At 47.1% G+C, this 20,999-nt stretch overlaps 1 protein-coding gene across 1 annotated transcript; it reads right to left on the bottom strand.

Annotated features, from left to right (window-relative positions):
* Positions 1 to 261: 261 nt before the first annotated feature.
* LOC144163655 (uncharacterized) lies at positions 262 to 20,971 on the bottom strand. The gene is made up of 8 exons (XM_077694449.1): positions 20,762 to 20,971; positions 20,390 to 20,499; positions 19,952 to 20,032; positions 18,660 to 18,727; positions 13,483 to 13,684; positions 6,542 to 6,657; positions 4,736 to 4,860; positions 262 to 443 (listed from the first exon to the last, which is right to left on the bottom strand). The coding sequence occupies exons 2-8, from the start codon at positions 20,491 to 20,493 to the stop codon at positions 387 to 389; spliced, it is 753 nt and encodes a 250-aa protein (XP_077550575.1). The 5' UTR covers positions 20,494 to 20,499; positions 20,762 to 20,971; the 3' UTR covers positions 262 to 386.
* Positions 20,972 to 20,999: the final 28 nt, after the last annotated feature.

Raw genomic sequence — 20,999 nt, 5'->3', positions numbered from 1 at the left:
GAAAGGTCGCTTCCATTTGGCATTGCCCTTCATCTTCGCAGCCTGATAATGCAGTCACTAGCTTCCTTTCCTCGGACTGGTCTAAAAAAGAGCCCCCTTCCCGAATTTCCCGTCTGGCACCTGCCATGTTGGCTTCATGCAACGTGGCCCTCCATCTCAGAAGGCTGCCAACCCCAGGCTTAGGGGAACCAAATGAAACGCAGAAATACGGGCCCTGACAGCGAAATCCATCAGCAGCAAGCAAGACCACTTGTTTCACCATCGAACAAGAATTTTATTAGGGGGAAAAACACAAAATTTCACAAAAATACAACAGAAAAATACGCATCAAAATAAAACGTTAACAGCCCGGAGGCCGGGCAGGGTGGAGCCATCTCCGCGAACCTTCACCCCTGGGATGCTGCGGCGCAATCCTGGGCAGCTGGGGCCATCCGGAGGACTTGCTGCATAGCAGATCAAGCACGGGCTCAGTGGGCACAATGCGAAATAAGGTAACAGCAATGAGATCAAGACTATCTCACAAACATCCAGCTAATTAATGATGGCGGACTATAACAGCATGATCTGGTATGGTTTTGCCAGCATGTCAGTGCGAATCTAAGTTCCTTCTATACAGCAATAAGACTCCAAGGAATTCATCGTACTAGCAAACATAAAGACAGGGCCAAAGCTAAAGAGAAGACGAAACACACGTTGGAACTCCAACTCAGTTTATGCCACATAAACAGAGAAAACACCAATAAGTACGTATATGAAATTTGAAGGGGTTATTGTAAAAACAAGGAGCGGTGCATAGCAAAAGGGGTAGAGTGCCTTGTGGGTAGTAGTGGGAGAGCGCAGCGGTGTAGTCGTCGTGTGAACAACACCGTAGGATTCTTGCGGGACAATGACTTGGCTTTGACGCTGTCCGACAAGGAGGGTGGTTTTGTTGTCATGACAAATGACTTGTTCAAGAAAAAGGCCGAGAATGCCCTAAAAAAGAATTTTGCGTTAACCCCAGCCAATCCTGTTAAGGTTAAAAGAGAAGTGCTACGCCATTGTGACGATTTGAATTTACCCAACCTAAGAAAAGAAATTGCGGGTGCAAAAACGGATGCCCTAGAAGTGTTTTATACAGCAAAGACACGCAAGGATTCTGTACCTTTTTGTGCGATTGTTACGGAAAAAGGCTCCAGGCAAGGTGCGCTTTTAAAGTTTTTGCAAAAGCAGTTGAATGGTTTAAAGCTTGGGGACCAGTTTCTGGTACGCAACTCGGAAGAAGTCCTTAGTTTTTTCTCGAAGCGCGAAGAGAGGGGGTCCGACCTTTTTGCCTTTTCCATTGACGCGGAAGAACTGTTTTACTCCATTCCAAAGGGTGGAATGCTAAGCGCTGCACAGGAAAGCATTGACGCTAGTGGTACTGTATCGTTCCAGAATTCTGCGGGCATGCCTGCCAGTAGCTTTATAGCTCTGCACGACTTTTATCTGTCATCTACTGTGGTCAGGTTTGAAGATAGGCTGGTGAGGCAAAAAGAAGGTGTGTGCATAGGTTCGTGTATCGCCCCAGTCCTGAGCGACTTGTTCTTGGCAAAGTGTGACCGGCAGATTGCTTGCCGCCTTGAGGGCAGCCCTATTTCGAAGATCTGCCAGTATGTCGACGATTATCTTGTGGTGTTGAATGAAGTTGTGCCCGGTGACAGAAACAGCATTGTTGCCCATGTGCTATAGGCGTTTTCACTGAGTGTGCGGGTGGTTTGAAGTTTACGTACGAGTTGCCGGAGATGGGTGTCTTGCAGTTTCTGGATGTGCGCCTGCACCTTGGGGGTGATCAGCCTTGTTGGCAGTATGCTCCGCGTAGTAAAAATGGTAAGCCCATTCAGTTAGCCCATTCAAAGCTTGTGAAACGAGGCATTGCAAAGAACATTCTGAGGGCGGCGCTTACCAGGTCTTGCCAGCATAGAATGCAGGCTAGCTTGCTGGATCAAGCAGAAAAACTGAAAGGGGCAGCTTTTCCACCCGAAATGGTGGCCTCTGTGGCAGGGAGCTTTGTGAAGGAGCTCAAAACAGACCACGTGCCCGGTTCTGAATGCCAAGGGCAGAGAGTTCCCGGGTAGCCTTGCCTTACGTACACCAAGTGTCCCACCGCCTGAAAAAGGTTGGTGGGAAGTGTGGTGTACAGATGGTGTTTTCGGCACCTGAGAGGCTGTCAAAAATGGTGCGTAGGGTGAATAACCCCGGCACCAAGCCCAGCTGTGCCGTACGGCATACAAGCAGGTTTGTGAATTGCGCGACGGGGGTGGTCCACAGGATCCCCCTGTCGTGCAAAAAGTGCTACATTGGCCAAACAGGCAGGTGCTTCAATGTGAGGCTGGGAGAGCACCAGGCGGCTGTCAATGCGCAGATGGGGGCTGGCCACCTGGCTGATCATTGCCGTAAGGTGTAAGGGGTGCACACCAGATTTCTGCGGGACGCGCATCATGCACAGGTCATCCTCCCAAACCGACCGAGAAATTGTGGAAGCCTTTTTGATAAGAAGAGAGGGGAAGTATGCGTCAGCGCACTGTCCTTGGCACTATCCGCAAAGGAAATCCATATTTTGGATAGGGGAAGGTGGTTGAGCGTGGGCAAAGGATGAAGGCTGTTTGCGCGTGTCGGTTAAATTTCCGCTATGTGATATGGACCGGCGCTGTAATGTGGCCTGTGATACGAGCGATAGTGTTTCATTATATTTTTACGATAACCCCTTCACATTTCATATACTTATTGGTGTTTTCTCTGTTTATGTGGCATAAACTGAGTTGAAGTTCTAGCACGTGTTTCGTCTTCTCTTTAGCTTTGTCCCTGTCTTAATGTTCGCTAGTACGATGAATTCCTTAGTAACCAACTCGCACAACTTAGCGCTTTAAAGAGTCTCCATTTACATAATGAGCATCTACAAATTTCAAAAAGTTCAAAGAACAACCAACATTCGTAAGGAATATGAGTAACAAGTTAACAGGTTGAAGTGATGCCAGAAATCAATATGGGGCACACACATTCATTTTAAGGCAGTTTAAGGCTAACCTTTGAAAAAAAAGTAAGTGTTTTATAACTGTTTCTGCGACTTTCGTCAGCTTTGATGTTCCATTAACAAAACATAAATTATTCGATTATCCCCAAATCACTGCAGGTGGTAGCAGAGGGTACTGTTGTATCAACTCTAGTAGTGTCAGAAAGACGAACACTGTTTTAAAAACTGAAATGTTAGAGTCTTATACGGCAGCCAAAAACAGTAATACATATAGTAAAACCTCGTTACACGAGACACTCAAGGTACCCAAGAAACATGTCTCTTGTATGCAATGTTGCTAACATGGCAAACATAGGAAAAACCGTCTTCATTCAAATGTCTCTTATAAGCAAGTGTCCCTTGTAACAGTCCCTTGCAACGAGGTTTTACTGTAGCTCGTTTGCAAGTTTGCAAGCTCAAGCCCACACACATTTTCTCCCAGGTTCATTTTTGAGTGGTAAGTGACACCCTGTTATTTGTTGCCAAGAAAAGTACACAAAGGTACCTACATTGAACCTCTTCCTGAGGTTCAATGCTCAGCAGTGTCGTGGGAAAGAAGATATGCAGCAAAAAGACTGCCCTCAGATATCATCGTGCACATGAAATTTCAGATTAAAATATACGGAGGTGCTCCAGCTCTAAGCCTGAATTGAAGGCCACCAATTTGCACGCCTTAGGAGAGTCTCTCTTCAATTGCTGAGTACTCTTCAATTGCTCTTCAAGAGAGTACTCTTCAAGAGAGTCTTCAATTGCTGAGTACTCGGCGGGATATTTCTCTTCTATGCCTCTTCCATAAGTATGTTTACAGTAATAAACCATTCCCATTTCAACTCGATGTACCTTCCGTTACATCTCGCAGGTTGCATAATAACTTAAGTTTCACGCGATTATATGAGTCAACCGACGCCTTTAACTCATCGGCTCTTCCTCACGCCATTCGCTTGTGGAAGGATCTCTCGAATGACATCGCATATCAATCAGACCCCGAAAAATTCAGACAACTTCTCCACTCTTTCTTTCAGTGATAGAAACTTCGACTGGTTCTTTTTACAAGTATTTGTGCCACCTCCTGTATCGCTCCAGTGTAATTATATCCATTTGTTTTTACTCCGGTTCCGCCCGCTTACAGATTAAGGCCTTGTGTTCGGTAAAACAGCATCGCGCTCTTCTTTTTCTTTCTTTTGTTTTACCGCTTCACACTTTGTGACCGCCGCATTTTTGTAGTTTATAATGTCCTTATACACACAAGTAAAACTCTGTTATCGCCCTTTATTATCCCGTGTTTTCGAAACAAGAACAAGTTGCTTTCTGCGCTTTGTTATAGAATATTTTTAACTACGTGTGTAGTAGGTGTTTTTTACTAAGTTGTATTGCGCATATTTGCATTCCTTCCCACCTGCAATGTTCCCATGTATGCGTCACTTCAAGTGACTTTTTTTGCACATTCTCTTTTTCTCTTTAGTGACATATATCCTGTTATTTGCTGTTCCGTTCTTTCAAAGTTCATTCAAAGTTTGATGTTCCCTTACAGTTCTGTCGCGACACTCACCCTTTGTTACCCCCCTTACACAATGCCCTGCAACAAGGGCCTGTAAGGTATTTTTAAATAAATAAATAAATACTGCCTGCAGCTTGGAAGAGAGCACAGTAACAGCACCCTCCAATCCAAAACCAAGAGAGCAGGCCTTTTGCAGGGTGCCACCATACCCTGCTTCTAGTAGAGGGCAACATGCCCTGGCTGGGTGCCAAGGCCTGCGCGGAACTAGACGTGGCTCCAGTGTCCTCCGTGCACCGGGGGAGCTCCAAGGACTCTGGCCCCGTCCAACCCTCCGCTGTGTGTGCCACAGAGGGGAATAGTGAAATTAGGCGTCACTACTCGATATAAACCGGAGATTGTTAGACCCTGACAAGTATCCACAAGTATAACACGCAGATAGACTCACAAAACGAGGGAGACCACACGGAACAGGTTGCATCCCGAGCTCTAGTGTGTTGCAGAGGCCACAGAACTAAACCAATGCCGTGCCAGGGGCCACGTCGCTTCCATGCTCACCTGATAGGTGGCTACCCGTGAATATTCAGTTGTTTCGAATATTCAATCAAATGGCAGGCTGTTGAAAATTTGCTTCGATTCGAAAATCAATATTCAATAAATTTGAAGCATTTAATAGACACGAACAGCGCATTAACTACTGCTTCAAAGGTTGCGCCTCTGGTCCTTCCTATTCAAGTAGAGCTTGCTTTACTTTATTAATCCTTAGGTCAGAGCCGGATTAACAGACCCCCCCACCCCCCTCCCCCTCCCCTCTCATTATGTAATGCCTCCGGGCCGCCCTTAAGGGTGTAATAAATGAAACAAAATGAAATAAACAGTGCTCAGGGCCCAGTTTAAAAAAACATGGGGGCCCCTCCCAACTCTCGTTTTACCTCGTCATTCATGAGATTTAACGTTTTTTAAACCTCACTACAGAGGAAAGAAGCCGTATTTACTCGAAGAATTTTTGGAGTGTGTTGGAATATCGCCTTGGCTTCTGTTTTACTGCACAGCAAGTGGAGAGGAGGTCGTCAGAAGTGAACTATACTAGGAGGCGAAGAGACATACACAGCATCAAGATTTGTCGGGCTAGTTGGTCCATACCGGAAGAAGGGTAAACTGCATGAGAAGTTAAGATGAAAGGCAGAAATAAATATGACACTTAGAAGTGCAGTCTAAGTGTCATATGTGTGTTTCATTCGTCTTAACTTAATAGATACTATAAACCATTCTTTGCTAGTACTGACCTACCCGTCCTTCCCTAGAACGGTCTCCGATTGCAATGTCTTGCCAGACTCCTCACCCTTGCAGTCACCCATTGTATGGTTACTGTATTCTCACCAGTTGATCATGCATCCATATGCATGTCTACTGACTGCGTGCACCCCTCTCCTGCTCTGACCTCACAAGGCCGCAGTATTGCATGAATAAAAAACTTTCGCTTCCCAAAGAAAGTTGAGAGAAGCGCGAAAGCTTGCTCATGTCAAAATTTTTGCTAATGTGTGTCCAACATTTGCTGAAAGTGCATCCAATTGATCGTCAAGCCCTCAAAGACTCAATCCGCAAGTGAACGAACACACGTGACCATTTTTTAGCACGAAGTAAACACACCTGCGATTGATCTAAATGTAGACCAATACAAGATTTATGAGATAGAGGTATACTATTCTCCTTCTTCACGATCGATGCATGTATTGTTTCATCAGGAACCGTTACTTTTTCGCAATTTTCAAGTAATCACTTTGATGCGATGCAAGCCTGGTTTCACGCACAGGCCGTGTGTCCAGACTCCAGCGATCTGATCAGAGCTTTGTCGTCGACCAACCGGTCCGTGGGGAAATGCATTCGTTTTGAGACAGGACGCCATCGGTCCCAATAAAAGAAGCTGTCGCTTTAATAAACATCTCATTGCCCAGCCGACTCCAAACTTCTCCATCACGCCCACGTCGAGGAAAGAGGGGGGAAGCAGCTCTGCTTACCCAACGGCGCCCGCATTCGGAGGTAGGAGCAGACGATCCCCCAGCCCCGGGCTCGTGCCACTCTCCGACCGCAGCAACGGCTGGCGACCCAGGCTGTTGGCAGCAGCTGCCCCCGCCTGCACGCGGCAGAACGTGCCAGTGTCGCAAACGTGGTCCACTACAATGGCAAACATTCCAAGCCGCGCTTCATCAGTGGCTGCTTCGAAAAATTTTAGCAGGTATTAAACGCTGCGACACCTTGACATTTCTCCCTATCTTTTCAAATTGTGGGCTTTCAACATGCTGAAGCTACACCAGGGCTTTGCGGTGCGCCATAGCTTCCGATTAATTTTGAACACCTCGGAATCTTTCATTTGGCCTAAAATGTCAACACACGGGGGGACGTTTTCACTTTCCCCCTTCGGCAAGAAAGCAGCCACCGCAGCCGGGATTTAACCCGCATCCTTTCTTCATTACCTTTTGCCCTCTGAAACATTTATTGCAGCACATTGGCTCAGCTCAAAACCCAACTCATGCCAAAATTAGGCCAAGTAGGGAAAACAAGTATAATTGCGCATGCGTCTCCACCAAAGTGCTGCCCCCCCACCTGTGCCTTGTACCATGGACATCAGCATTACAGACAGCAACTCAGACTAACTTGTCGACCTTTCAATGCCTGAACAACTGCTACAACAACCCGCCATGGTGGCTCAGTGGCTGAGGTGTTGCTCCCGAGCCCAAGGACGCGGGTTCAGTCCTGACCATGGTAGTAGCTACTTTTCCGATGGAGGCATAAAGCGAAATGCTCATGCATTAACATTTCAATGCTCGTTAAAGATCCCCAGTCAAAACTAAGACAGAGCCCTCCAATACAGCACGGCTCATAGCCTAGGTGTGCCTTTGGCTCGTTAACTCTTTCGTTACAGTGGGAAATTGACCGATTTTGAGGGGTCTAACAAAACTTTTTCTGTGCTATACATATTGGTTAGTCACACATTGCAGTGACATAAAATGCAGATTATTCCACGCGCTTCCCAACGACACTAGTTTTAATAATGTTTTCCTAAATAATGATTACGAAAAAAATTATCGAATACGAAATTTTTGTCCACGCGTCGAAGATAAAAAAAAGTAAGCTGTGTATAATAAATCAATAGTAGCAAAAATTTAGAATATACATTTTGTAGGTGAACATTTCAAAAACCCATCCCAGAAAAAATATTGAGTTGCGCAGTACAGTTTGTCAGATATAAAAGAAAATGTTAGCCCGGATGGTGCCCGTGCCATGTGGTGAAGCCCAACCACTATTTCAAATTTTGCTATTTTGGATGGTTCTCTAGAAGAAATCTGGTGGTGTGACATTATTAAAGGCCACAATTAGCCTCCACGTGATGTAAAAACACCTTGTCAATGATTATCACCGGCACAATATTGAAGGCAAGCACTTTTTGGTGGATCTTGTTGACGTTCTGATGATCACTTATCAGTCAGAACTTTCATTTGCAGTTTATTATCCTGTTCTGACTCACTATGGTAGCCCTGCTTGCAGGAATAAGGTACGATGCGCTAGAATCATGCCCAGCAAGCTTTCACCAAGCCGCTGTCGGGCTATGAAGTGAGTTCAGCACTACGAGCCTACTACATTGCAGCACCATTTAACAATTTCAAAAAGAAACAAATACAAGGCTGTTGGAGACTTTGTCAGAATAGACAGTACTACTAAGAAGTGAGACTAGACCTCCGACAATACCCTCATATGAAACCGAAACTGGCCGGTGAATAGCTGTCGGCGTTCAAGGCCAATTGGAAGCGTTCTCCTCGTCTGAACTGATACCCAACGACTTGGTGTTATCGTTTGACTTTCAGTGAAAGCTTTTATCGCAGAAGCAAGGCATAGATAATGTAGAAGTGTGGGCCGCGTGCTTGTTTTGAGGAGCAGTAGAGGGCAACGGAGGCGCCATGGCAAATGAGCTGTTGGTTGGGTAACTGCGTAGTAGCACCAAATATGAATTTCCCAATGCAAAAACGAAACCGAAACTGCTGGAAACTGGTTGAAAATGGCAGGCACACTTGCTAGACATGCGGGGGACCATCAGAAATAAGCTTTGGGAGAATAAAGCTGCCCTTTGTCCAAACCAAAGATCATTAGTGAATAGCTGGGGCCATTTTCAAGTAATTATCACCTGTCAACGCTGTCGGATTACAAAGCTGACAACATTATTTGGTATCTGACTTGCCAGAAGCCTTCTGACAAAAAAAAATACGATAGTGCAGCCTAACCATGATCTTCATCCTTTTTTGTCAAGTACAGCAGCCACGAAAAACACACGCACTTCAGCTCGCAAAAAACGCCGTCAAAAATCTCAATGTCGCCGGAGCAGGAAAATTTAAAGTTGTTCTAAAAGTGCAGTGCCTAGAATAACCAATGGCCACATTAGGTGTACGAGAAACGACTAGAACGTGTCGAAATAGGCCACATAAATCATCGATCACCAGTGATCAATTTGAATAGGTGTGGTAACGAAAGAGTTAAACCCGATAACTGCCACAAGGAATGACGAACTAGCTGATATAATAAATGGATCCTTAGCAATATTTGCAGCCTCACATGGTTTTGTTAAAGGCCAACTGCACTCAAATTTTCGACAACGTAAAAATAATGTCGGCTAATAGTACACATAAAAAGTGTGCGAAATGCAAAACACTACGTTTCAAACATGAACGCGAGTGACGCAAACGGCTCATGACATTGGCATTTTCGGAACCAAAACTGAATAAAAAAGGCAGTGATTACCGGTGGCCGGACGTGACGTACGTGACGGAATGGAAGCGGCCGCGCTAGAATTGGCGGCCGCTCAGAGCCAACTTCAAATGCGTGTACACTAGAACCTCGTTATAACGTAACGGGATATAACGAAATAATGGATATAACGAAGTAAATGAGATTCCCCTTGAAATCCCCATAGACATACATGTATTTTAAACCTCGTTTTAACGAAGAAAAATGGACCTCCCAATGAATATAACGAACCGAATTGGTCTCAGCATGAAAAAAAAAATGCGTATGTTACGCCAACAATACCAGTTTTCGCCGCACTGGCAGCCGCGCAGCTTGGCAATTCAAAGCTCCCGCCTTCCAACAGCAGCCGTGCTGCATCACGGCTATCTCGGAGGCGACGCTTTCCGTGGAGTCGCCGGCGAGCGGCTGCGCCAACCTCCGTGTTCTCCCAGCTGCATGACCAGCGATGGCCCAGCTTGGTGGAGTGGGACGAGCGGGGCCACGTGACAGCGGCGGGAGGAGACACAAGGCAGCGGCGCGGCTCGTTGCCCGTCTCCACTTCACTATCTCTCTATTTCACACCGCCTGTGGTCGTGTGGAATGTTGTGTTCGCGTTCTTCCTTGTCCGCCACGTGCTATCAACAACGGACTTGTGTCCGCTATCAATTAGCGGACACAAGCGATGATGAAGACGCCATGGGTGCCGATTACCGCGCGGTCACCGTGCCTACATCGTCACAGGCGCTCGACGCTGTTGACGTTGTGCGTCGTTTTTTTCGGTGCTAAGGATGACGGAGAAAACGGCATGAAGGTGGTGGCCATTGCTGAAAAAGAGGTGTTTTGCGTGTGTCGTCCGAAGCAGAAGACGATTGTAGACTTTTTTTTCCCGAAGCGCTAGCAGACAATAAAATAGCGTGAGTATTGAATAAGCCAAACATTTGTCTTGTAATCAACTACCTTTGCATTTGAGGTCGCCTAGCGATGGGGCGAGCCTCACGGCCACCTTTTCTCCGCATGGTTAAGCGCACCAATGGGCATACGCGGCGCTAAACGGCGATAATTGATATAACGAAGTAATGGATATAACGAAGTGATTATGACTCCCCCTTCAACTTCGTTATAACGAGGTTCGAGTGTAGTAGCGTCGCGTTTCGCACTGTTATTTCCACAGAAGAACTCCCACTAACGTCTGCCCAGGATAATGGAGTTAGGCGCAATTCCGACATCGCGTTGCTATCAGTCGAAATAAAGTCGACCGTACGACAATTATTTTTCCATCAGAATAACTGCCGCTGTAGCAATCCTTGGCATTGCGAGTAACAATGACTAGCTTGACAAAGCTAGTTGCCCTTGCGATATCGAAAAGCAGTTTTGGTTAGCCGGCACCTCTGCTGTCACACCACTCATTGAAGCGAATAAACCGCAGGCGGGTGGAGATCAATCACTATTTTTACCCTACATTACATGCTAACAGCTTCGTGAATATCAGCCCAGTATTATTCGCCTTGCTGCACATCAAGAATCGAATTACAAAAGGGATCTAAAGCTATAAGCCAGCTTCCACAGCTAAATGACGCAATAAAACACGAATAAAGTTACCTATCTACCACTGTTTTGTACTGTCACAAGAGACAGATGCTGTTGAAAACGTTTTACGTTAAAGTGAACTAAATAAAGTGCTCTACAAAAGTAAATACTTCATTTGCGAACTGAAAAAAATAAGTGTATTGTTTACGAGAGGAGCAGTTTTGTTAGCTTTCGCACTTCGCGAAGACGAGTGTGAATATTTCTGCGGATGTATTAGTTATCGCGAGCGAGGCTGATTTTGATGCACTCCGCGAGCGAGGCAAAAGTCACACAAATGTTTATACCCCGCATGTACCACAACTCTAGTTAGGTCGTATAACAAAGGACAGGTCTAAGCGATGGAGGCGGCGGTGGCCCAGCCCAAATATTGCAAATATTGGACGCGGAAGCGCAAGTGGTCAAGAATTTATAAAAGATTTTTTTTCCGTGATAGATGCAATAGGAATGACAAATGTAAGGCAAGTGTGCGTGTCGTGCTATTTTGTTTAGTAGAAATATTATTTCCAAGTAAAAAAAGTTTTCCTAGCTCCAGAACGTTCGGAAGCACGCGTGTAGTTTGTAGGCTTCCAATCTCTTATCGCACTGGGAAGAAAAAAAAAGAGAAGAAAGAGGCGGATGTTGCCACCATTGTGGTTAGTTTTAAACATGTGATGGCGATGGCAGTACAGTGCGGGGGTGTGGAAGAGAAACGTCGGGCGAACGTGTCCCTTCACCCGGCGGAGCACCGTGCAAGTCTCCGGAGAAGTGCGAGCTCCACAAGACGGGTTCCCCGACCTCAGTCACAGGCTGCTCGAAACTTGTTTTGGTGACTCTCCGCCAGGTGCAAACGTCGTCTGCATAGCGCTATTTTAAACGACAGTACCTAGTGTGATCTGTGCTTACAAAGCTTAGGATATCGCCACGCTGATTTTAAGAGCATACACTACTTATTTGGATCAAATTTGGACAAAGAAAAATTTGAGTGCAGTTGGTCTTTAAGGAATTAAACATTGACGGGGGATGCAGGGTGAAATAACTTCTGAACTATTGCACGAATTTTGACGAAGATTTTTACAGATGATTCATCTCATTGCTACTGGATAGGTGCAAAATTTCGTTATTAAAATTGGAACTGAAGCCGTGCACACCACAATAACCAGCTGCGTGTGGCAGTTTAGGAAGACTGATTTTAAAAATACGTCGGCAGCATTGAGTCTTTAGTTGGGGGGGGGGCAAACCATTGCATCACAGGGGGAGAAGGCGGGGAGAAGGGGAAAGTGTCCTTTTAGACCCCCCTGCTGACGCCCATAGAACATGCCTGTTGTTGCTTCTGTGTAGTAGACCCACAAAAGCTCATTGTGCTAAAGAAGGGTAACCAGAGGATAATTAGTGCATCTTTGTAAAAACAATCCCTTTGGAACGCACTGAGCTGTCCTATTTGCATTTTCTTTCACAGTGATGTTTTTAATATTACAAAACAGAAAAGATTTTCTTTTTTTTTTTTTTTAGAAAGGCAAGTCTATTTCACGGCACTTTTGGCAAAAGGTTCAGGTAGGTTAGAAAGCAGAGAACAGATTTTCTGACAATGGCAATCGGCCTTCGCGGAGCAGTTACTTCGCTCTGGAGATGGGCCTTGGAAGTAGTGTTTGTGAGCAGTTTTGCAAGCATACATGCGGCACCATCACAGCAAAGATAGGCGCCTCATAAAATGTGAGAAGTGGCTCCAGTTGTCCTCTGTGTTTCAAAATGACTGGTGCTGTAAGAGAAAACAGTAAAAACTCGTGGATTCGTGCGAGATTTCAGGACAGGTTGCAGGAGCACGAGGCTAGTGATAGTTGATTGTAGGGTTTAATGCGGCGATGCAGCACAGGCAATGAGGCGCACCGTAGTGGAGGGCTCCGGATTAATTTTGAACACCTGAGGATCTTTAGCATGCACCGAAATCTCATACACACGGCCGTTTTTGCTTTTCGCCTCCATCAGAAAAGCGGCCGCCGTGGCCGGGAATCAAACCCGCGACCTCGTGCTCAGCACCACGAGGCTAGTGTGCTAACCACAGTGTTAGCTCGGCACCCTCATCAAATGGAACACAAATTAGCCTGAAACGTGTCTCGTGTATGGTGCACGTGGAAAAGAGCACCAACTGTGGGGGAACTTTCATGTGAACACTGGCCAGTGTTCCTACCAGAGACATTTGTGTCACACGGCAAAAAAATAAAAGACTCATACTAAACACGATGTATTCGTAAAGAAGTCTCTAAAAATCACTAGGAATTTGCCTGCAAGGCGTATGAAAGCACGTGTACGTACCCGAGGAAGTTTCATTTTCCTCTTTTCAATGCCCTAGACAATAAACGAACTTGCTGCTAGTGTGCACTATTAGACAGTGAACACAGTACAACAGAAACCTGAGAATGCGTTGTAAAGCAGAAAACTGCTATGATTGCCCTGCATTCGCCCTTAATTATTTCAGCGTTAAGCTTCACTTGTGCGAGCTCTTTACAGCCCAGAAAGAAAAGATCGCGCAGGCTTTTGGCCCCTAAACTAGGAAGACCCCATGTTTGGACTTGGCTTCAAGCCTTTGCAGCTGTGGAGGTCATGGCAGGTGTGGGCTCACCTTGGACGGGGTCGGAAGGTCACTGGTGGGGGCCAGGATGCGGGAGGAGCAGGGTGCAAGGATGGTGCTGCCAACGGAGGGGGAGCAGTCGAACTCGGGGCCCAGGTGGCAGCAGTGGCAGTGGTAGTAGGGGAAGGAGTAGTGCTGCCCCTCCCACCACACACGCTGGAGTTCCGGCTCCGTGAAGCACGAGGATGCGAGGCTGCAAACAAGGGAGGCCCCCACCAGGAAGCTCTGATCATCCCTGCCAGAATTTGCGCTAGTACTGCTCAATCAGGTCTCCACTAGAATACTCGTCAATCGTCTGGCATCCATATTGACCCAATTTGCCAAAACTATCCAAGTCAGTCCAGAACAACGCCAATCGGTTCATTTTGTGTTCATACTCCACAGACCTCCTCGTCTTAACCTGCACCGTACATTTCCGTACCTGGTTCACTTCCACCCATTGTAAAGCAACATTTCCCTATTCTCCCGAGGACACAATTTCCCCTCTATTCACACCTTGCTACGAATGAATTGAGACATCAACCAATTTTCTCACGCAAAAGAATCGCAGTCATCAGCTCTTGTCTTATAAATGACTGGGAGAAACTACCAGCCACCAGAGCATCCAAAAAGATCCATCTCCTTCTAAAACCACCTTACTTGGTCACCTAAGTGCAAAGTGCATCCAACCTTCCATCTTTTTGTGCTGATGCTTTCAGTTCTCTATTTGGAATTTTTTCATTAGTTTTCCTGAAACCACAATTAAACGGTTCTTTTTTGACCAGTATACTTTTGCTGATCTGGCCACTTTGCATTTCCAACAAAATGTTATTCTACGTATGGACCTGTCAGGTCCTTAGGGTACTGAAATAAACGAATATGAGCCAGTTGCAGATGACGGAGTACAGCGATATGCCATTATCCCTTAAAAGCTGCAGATTATGGTTCTCCTCAAAGGGAGAGCAATGTGTGAAACAACCATTTTCAACGTTTCTACTAATGTTACAAAGGCATTAACTGCATTCTTTATTTTGACCAATCTGGCTCACTTTCCCTGTTTGAAGCCATACTTTCCTCTCCTCCCTACATCCACAGCTGCCGCAAGTTTGCCTGCTGGCATGACGACGCAATGCCCGCACCAGAAATGTGGCAGCAGACAAAGAATGCACCCCAAAGTTTGAATGCAGCCAACATATTTCAAGAACACCGGAACAACAGATTGTGAATCGTGACATGCTGAAATTTATCACCCAAACACTAGAAGGGGTGCGCAAATTGGTGTTTTCTTGGTCACTGATTGCATGACCGAAAATTGTGGGAAGTTTTCTGGGTTGTCAAACACAAGGTTTGAGACTGGCCTGACAGTGGCTTTGGTGCGGGTCCTCTTTAAGGTCCTATCAGGTTTAGAGACGTGTTTAGAGAATACCGTACGAAATGGTTTAGAGCAGGGAAGCGGGTACTTTCTTCTCCTGCCTTACCCTGATAACTAGAGAGGTCCCGGAGCTCCCTGTCCTGAGCCCGTCGGCCGGAGCTTGGCCATGGCTCTGACGGCCACCGCTAGAGGCTTCTGTCGATCTGCCTTTCGACTCAATGCCACAGTTGGTCAGAGCGCGAGTGTGGGGGCTCGGGGTCCACGGTGTTGCCAATACAGTCACCACGAGTACTCAAAACGCCCGTGTGGGGGCCATCCCACTCAAGAGATGGAAAGAACTGCAGAACCAATAGCTAAGTCAACGTGTGAATAAGTGCTGCACCCTACATTATAGTATGTAGGCTGTTTATGGTTGAAAATGCATGTTTGCTAGAATGTTAAAAATTTTTCAATGAGGAGCTTTTGGGCATCCGTGTGGCAGGAGCCCCAAAGAGAGTTATGTGCATTCAGGCCGCCTATGAGAATGAAAGGTTCGGGTAACTGATCTACCAGGCCCTCGAAATTTGAGCTCGATAGCTGGAAGTCAGGAGGGATGTAAAGAGAGCATAGTGTTATAAGCCTATTGAAGATTATGGTTCAAATGGCAACAGCCTCAAGGATGGTCTGTAGTGGGACAGTGCGGCACACCAAGGATTTTTGGGCAATGACGGCCCCACTACCCGAGCATGTGCCACCACCATCCCTGTCCTTCCTAAACACCACATAACTATTCAAGAGATTTGTGTGGAGTTTAGAGTCGTTCTTGGAGACACATCACACTTTGCTGATTGGCATGCAATAGCTCAAAGACAAGATTTTTATTTTTAAGGAGGCCTCTGCAGTTTCACTGGATGATATTTTCTCTTGCCATTCGATATTTAAAAGCCACTGGAGTGTGTGTATTAAGTTTTGTCTTTCGGGTCTTGTTCTCTGAGGGGGGGGAAGAGGGGGCTTTTTTGGCCTGTCTGTTGGCTTGGACGTTGGAGGCTGCTCCTTGCACCGCGTTGCAGGCAGGAAAGGCCCGACGTCCATCTTGTCACATGTCCTGGGGTGCCCTTCGTTCGGTCCACCACTGCCAAAGGCGTCGGTAGCGCTATAAGTGGCACTGGCTGTGCGGTGGTGGTGGGAGCCGATGCAAGACCCCCCGTGTCAATCTCCTTGGTAGCCTCCAGTGGAAGCAGAGAGGGCGAGGAAGCAGAGGCTGGAGCGGCATCGGTCCCGACGGTGGCTGAGCAGGCGGAGTGGTGACGGGTTGGGCTGCCTGAGGCAACCCAGGGGGGGGGGGGGCGACCAAGTGACTGGCCGCGTCGGCGCACTTCCCCAGGAGGAAAGAGGAACCTCTTTCGTGGCTCAGGGAAGGAGATGTTTTCAGTGACTGACATTTATGATCTTTTCCTGTCGGAACTTCTCACAACTGAGGGACCATGTCGCGTGCGGTTGTTGGCAGTTTGCAGAGGTGAAGGCGGTGGAGTCACAGTACTCAGTGGGTGGTCCTGCGTGGCGCATTTCGCAGAGGTTGCTTTCCTGTGGCTAGAAGTTGTGCCATGCCCGAACCACTTGAAGCAGCGGTGCGGGTAAGATATGTAGGGACATACGTCGCACCTAATGAAACCAGCATTGATGTGTTCAGGAATCTTCGATCAGTAGAGAGTCTAGATGTGTTTTGTTGGTACCGCAAAAACCCGCGTATAATACGAGTTTTTTTTTCAAATTTTACTATGTAAAATTTGTGCCTCGTATTATATGTGGATCCCAAAGTTTTCAGCCCAAACTTTGCACTTTCCGTTTCGGTTTCAGCAGAGGGTGCGCTGTCTTGCGGTGGCGTTAAATGGCTGCTGCTTCTCTGAGGTTCTCTCAGCCAGCGCCATTTTGATTGTTTTGATCACGCGAAGGATCGGCACATTTACCGCAAGTCTATCACGATATCGGGTGCACGAAGGTAGTATTCGGCTGGAATTAAAATAAAAGTTATTTTATGGGCCGAGACCATCAGGAATTGCACCGCAGGACGGCAGTTCGGCGTCACCGAAGGCAGCGTTCGCGGGTGGAGAAAGCAACTGGTGCTTGACTGGGTAAAATCTGTGTGGTGTCGGCGGCCTGGAGCACTGTTGGGGGTTGCCGTCAGTGCTCGTGTTGGACGCCTTTCGCTGCCACCTGGCCGATTCCGTGAAGAAGTTGTTGCGCAAACCCCGCACCGAACTCATTGTCATTCCAGGAGGAATGACATCCCAGCTGGAACCGCTAGATGTTTGCATCAACAAGTCTTTCAAAGACTGCATCATGTCCTGCTACCAAGAGTGGATGAGGTCAGTAGACCCGTAAGTGACAGCTACTGGATGGCTGACGCGGGCTTCTCCAGCGGTGCTCTGTAGCTGGATCGCGGATGCATGGGCCAGCATCCCAGAGAAGCTCGTCAGTCACTCTTAAGAAATTCGGCATCTCGAACGCCCTTGATGGCACTGAGGACCACTTTCTGTGGGAAGACATTTCCAACATGGCGACTTCAGGAGACAGTGGCAGCGAACCTGACGATGACTGAACGGATGTCGGGAGACAGTGCCAGCGAAAACCGACAATGACTGAACGGTTACTGCAGTGCAAATAAATGTTTTCTGTGCTCTTTTCCTCACATTATATGCGGATGAAAATTTTTTCTGATTTTGATATCCCCGAATTACACCCCGTATTATAAGTCGATATACGAGGGTTTTTATACGAGGGTTTTTACGGTACTTCTATATTATCGCTAAGAATGCTGGTTCTCCTGACGGCTGTAACGCCTTGGTCCTTCGGGCCTTCCAGAAGGTCGGCCTCTGTTTCTCTTAGCAGATGTGGCTCAGATAACACACGCTGCAAGCTGTTGAGGCTGCGGTGGGGTGTGACACCGGTGTCCAGATCTGCCATGCGGGTTTGGGTCGGGAGATTTGTGGCTTGCTGCTGTGTCTCGACTTCAACTAGCACTTCGCCGGTTCTTTTTGGCATTGTATGTCCTGCCAAGGATACCTTCTAGGAACTTTGGGACCAGAACACGGATTGAAAAGAGAGGAATTTCGATTTCAGTAAAATTAATAGTTGGGCTAGTTGGTGTTGATACATCGTTAAGCAGCGCTTGAAACAGGACAACAGTAGAGAAGACGCACACGACGGCGCTAACTAGCAACTGATTTTATTACGCATGAACACAAATATATACTCGCCAATCGACACGCGAGATAATTGAAGCTTTCTATATAAGAAAGCATGATAAGTGTGCCAGCGACGCATCGGTGGCACTACACGAAAAGGAATTTCTGTTCTTATCAAATGCATTAACTTTGGTATTTTGTGGGCGGTTTGTTGATTACGTACAGTGTAATCTTGTGTTTTTCGAATCGTAATCCTGTAACCTTTGCGTTTATAAAACCGCACTTTCGAGGGGTTGACCTGGGCACGTGTTCATTCCGAGTATACACTTGTGTTTATGCGTAATAATCAGTTGCGAGTTGTGCCGTCGTGTGCGTCTTCTCTACTGTCATCCCGTTTCAAGCGCTACTCAACGATGAATTTCAATTTGTCCACAGATTAAACTATCCAAAAACGGGGGCAGTTCTCGGATTGCAAGAGAGTCACGGTTGGAAAGGGTGGCAAGGATGCTTCGGTGCGGCCCCTTTTCAGTGACTGATCATGTTTGGGATGAGTTCTTGAAAATACTTTACAGCATAGAAAAAAAGCAGGGGACGGGGGTACTTTCTTCTGCAGCCTTACCCTGATAGCTGAAGAGGTCCCGGAACCCACAGACAGGGAGACCATCCGCCGGAGCTTGACCACGGCTCCGACCGCCACCGTTTGTGGTTTCTTACCCTCCACCTGTAAACACATCGTCAAAGTAGGTTACAACTGATGTTTGGGGACCAGGGGTCCACGGTGTCACCAATACCGTCACGAAGATTACTTAAGGTGCCCCGTGCAGGGCTTTAGACAACAAAGCTACAACTCTGCTAAAAGGTGCAGTACAGGTGAGATGTAGAAACCAATTTAGAGCGCAATTTTTTAACATTCTTTATACCATAGTGTGTAAGACCGTTAGTTACCTGCTCCCATAAAAAAAAAAGCCAGCATGCCAGGACCCCCCAGCTGTGCAACCTCGTACTCAGGAATGCAATGCCTATCTACAAAGCCACCAAACTCATTCAGCACACTCAAACCGCCAGCATGGTATGCAGCCTGTACAACCCTGTATGTGGAATTAGAACACAGTTTCATATATGCGCAGCAAAAAGCATGATGATTGAGAATGGGTAAAAAAGCACATGCATATTCACTGCCTGCATAACAAACAAAGGGTAGTGAGGGGAAAGAAACCCAGACCCGACAATGTCACCAATGCCTGCCTCACTCAAGGGTAGGCAGCCATGGAGGGATCCTCCACACTGTGAGAAAACAGCAGTACTCTCATAGTCTCTGACTAGTGACTCCTTAAGGGGGAAGGAGCAGTTAACAATATCACACCAGGGCAGGCCGCCATTCAAAGTGCAAAGCCACAGATGTGGTGATGCTGTGCATAGTAGCCACAGCAGCAGCAGGACTGTAGACATCGAAACAATGGCGTCAACAGTGGCAGTCATCAGGCAGCTAGCGCCATGTTTCTGCTTTGTGTTGAATGACCAGAAAAATTAGATGAATTCAGACGAGGAAGGTGGACTCGAGAACCATGGCGCCCAGCAACGGGTCAACACCAAGTCTGCACTGGACATGCACTGCAATTTCATCCCTGTCTGGCATCGTCAGCCAGAACAGGCCTGGACATTTGAGAAACAACTCTACAAAAATTATTTTACGTCATGATGAAAGCATTACTGGGTGCAATCTGAAGAATTCGAAGTGTGCATCTCCATTTAGGGTAAGTGGCAGAATTGGGCAATACTTTAACAAGGCAAGCCAGTAACACTACTATGACACCCCACACTCACAAGAACCGGTACAAAGAGCAAAACAACAAAATCCAATGGGAAAAACAGTGAACGTGACAAAAGTAGCACTTCCTGTTTAACTAATTTTGTCTAGAGCTAAACAAAGCAGGATCACACTTACAGGTAGTGCCAGTGAGCAGACCCTTCCATCGAATTTTCATCAGCATCCGAGTGGTCTCTAGCTGTGAGCATGTTCTGACGTCTGAAAAGTGGAGGGGAGGCAAGAAGGATACAATTGTGTGGGTATGCAGTCTGCACTCACGCGACCTAGTAGTGTAGAAGGATACGAATGGGGGCCGTACATGTTGCCCAGGAAACATCCCGATCCTGGAAGCATTTGTCATCGCAGGCATCGACTTTATGATATTCCATTCAGGCCCCTATTATTGGACCACAAGTGCCCCACCTAAACCATGCGCAGCTTTATTCCTTCCCGTGCCGTTTCTGTTGCTTGAGGGGCAATTTTAATGCAGCTTTAGAGTAGCTCATAGCGACAGTTCACCGAGAAGGAGTGACGAAAGCCATTGGAACTTGACTGCAAAGGACGCTGTGCACTTACGATGGCGAGCTGACACAGCCACCTATGGACGAGCCGAATGCGGGCTTGGGCAGTTCAGGCTTGAGCTTCTCCCTCCATTCAGCCTGTTGGAACACCGCTGACATTTCGGCCTGCAGTAAAAGGCAAACACGCACGCTCAACCAAGAGCAGCCACATGGGTCGCAGGGTAGAGGGTGATTTGGCAACGCCTCCGAGGACCTTGCCGCAAACTCATAGCTAATCTTCAACGGCTTCCCCATTCCACTGGGTTCAAAACAGGGAGCTGAGCACCGCAATCAAGGCAACAGAGTTCGAAAGCTGAAAAGGCAGTTCGATGCATCCCAAAATACAAAGAACCGTAAAAAAGCACAAAGCGAAGAGCAGACAGCTCACTGGTACGTCTGAAGAGAGGCTCCTGGAGAAACGCGGTCGGAGCGGGTATCACACGTAGCCGTACGACAACCGCGTTTAGGGAAGAGATTCGGAACACTCTGGAACAGCACAATGCGACAGCACATGAAGCCGTGGCGCGAGAAGTCCGAGGAGCTCGAGGCTCGCGCACCTCATCGGTTTCGCAGCCGGCGGTTCTCGCTAGACCAATCAAATGATGCCGTGTGGCGGTGGTGGCGCC

The sequence above is a fragment of the Haemaphysalis longicornis genome, unplaced genomic scaffold (genome assembly GCF_048455015.1).
Source record: "Haemaphysalis longicornis isolate Haplotype H1 unplaced genomic scaffold, Haemaphysalis longicornis Haplotype H1 scaffold_129, whole genome shotgun sequence".
NCBI classification, from domain to species: domain Eukaryota; kingdom Metazoa; phylum Arthropoda; class Arachnida; order Ixodida; family Ixodidae; genus Haemaphysalis; species Haemaphysalis longicornis.
Note: the sequence above shows the minus strand (reverse complement) of the source record. Positions and strands in the feature narration are given on the sequence as shown.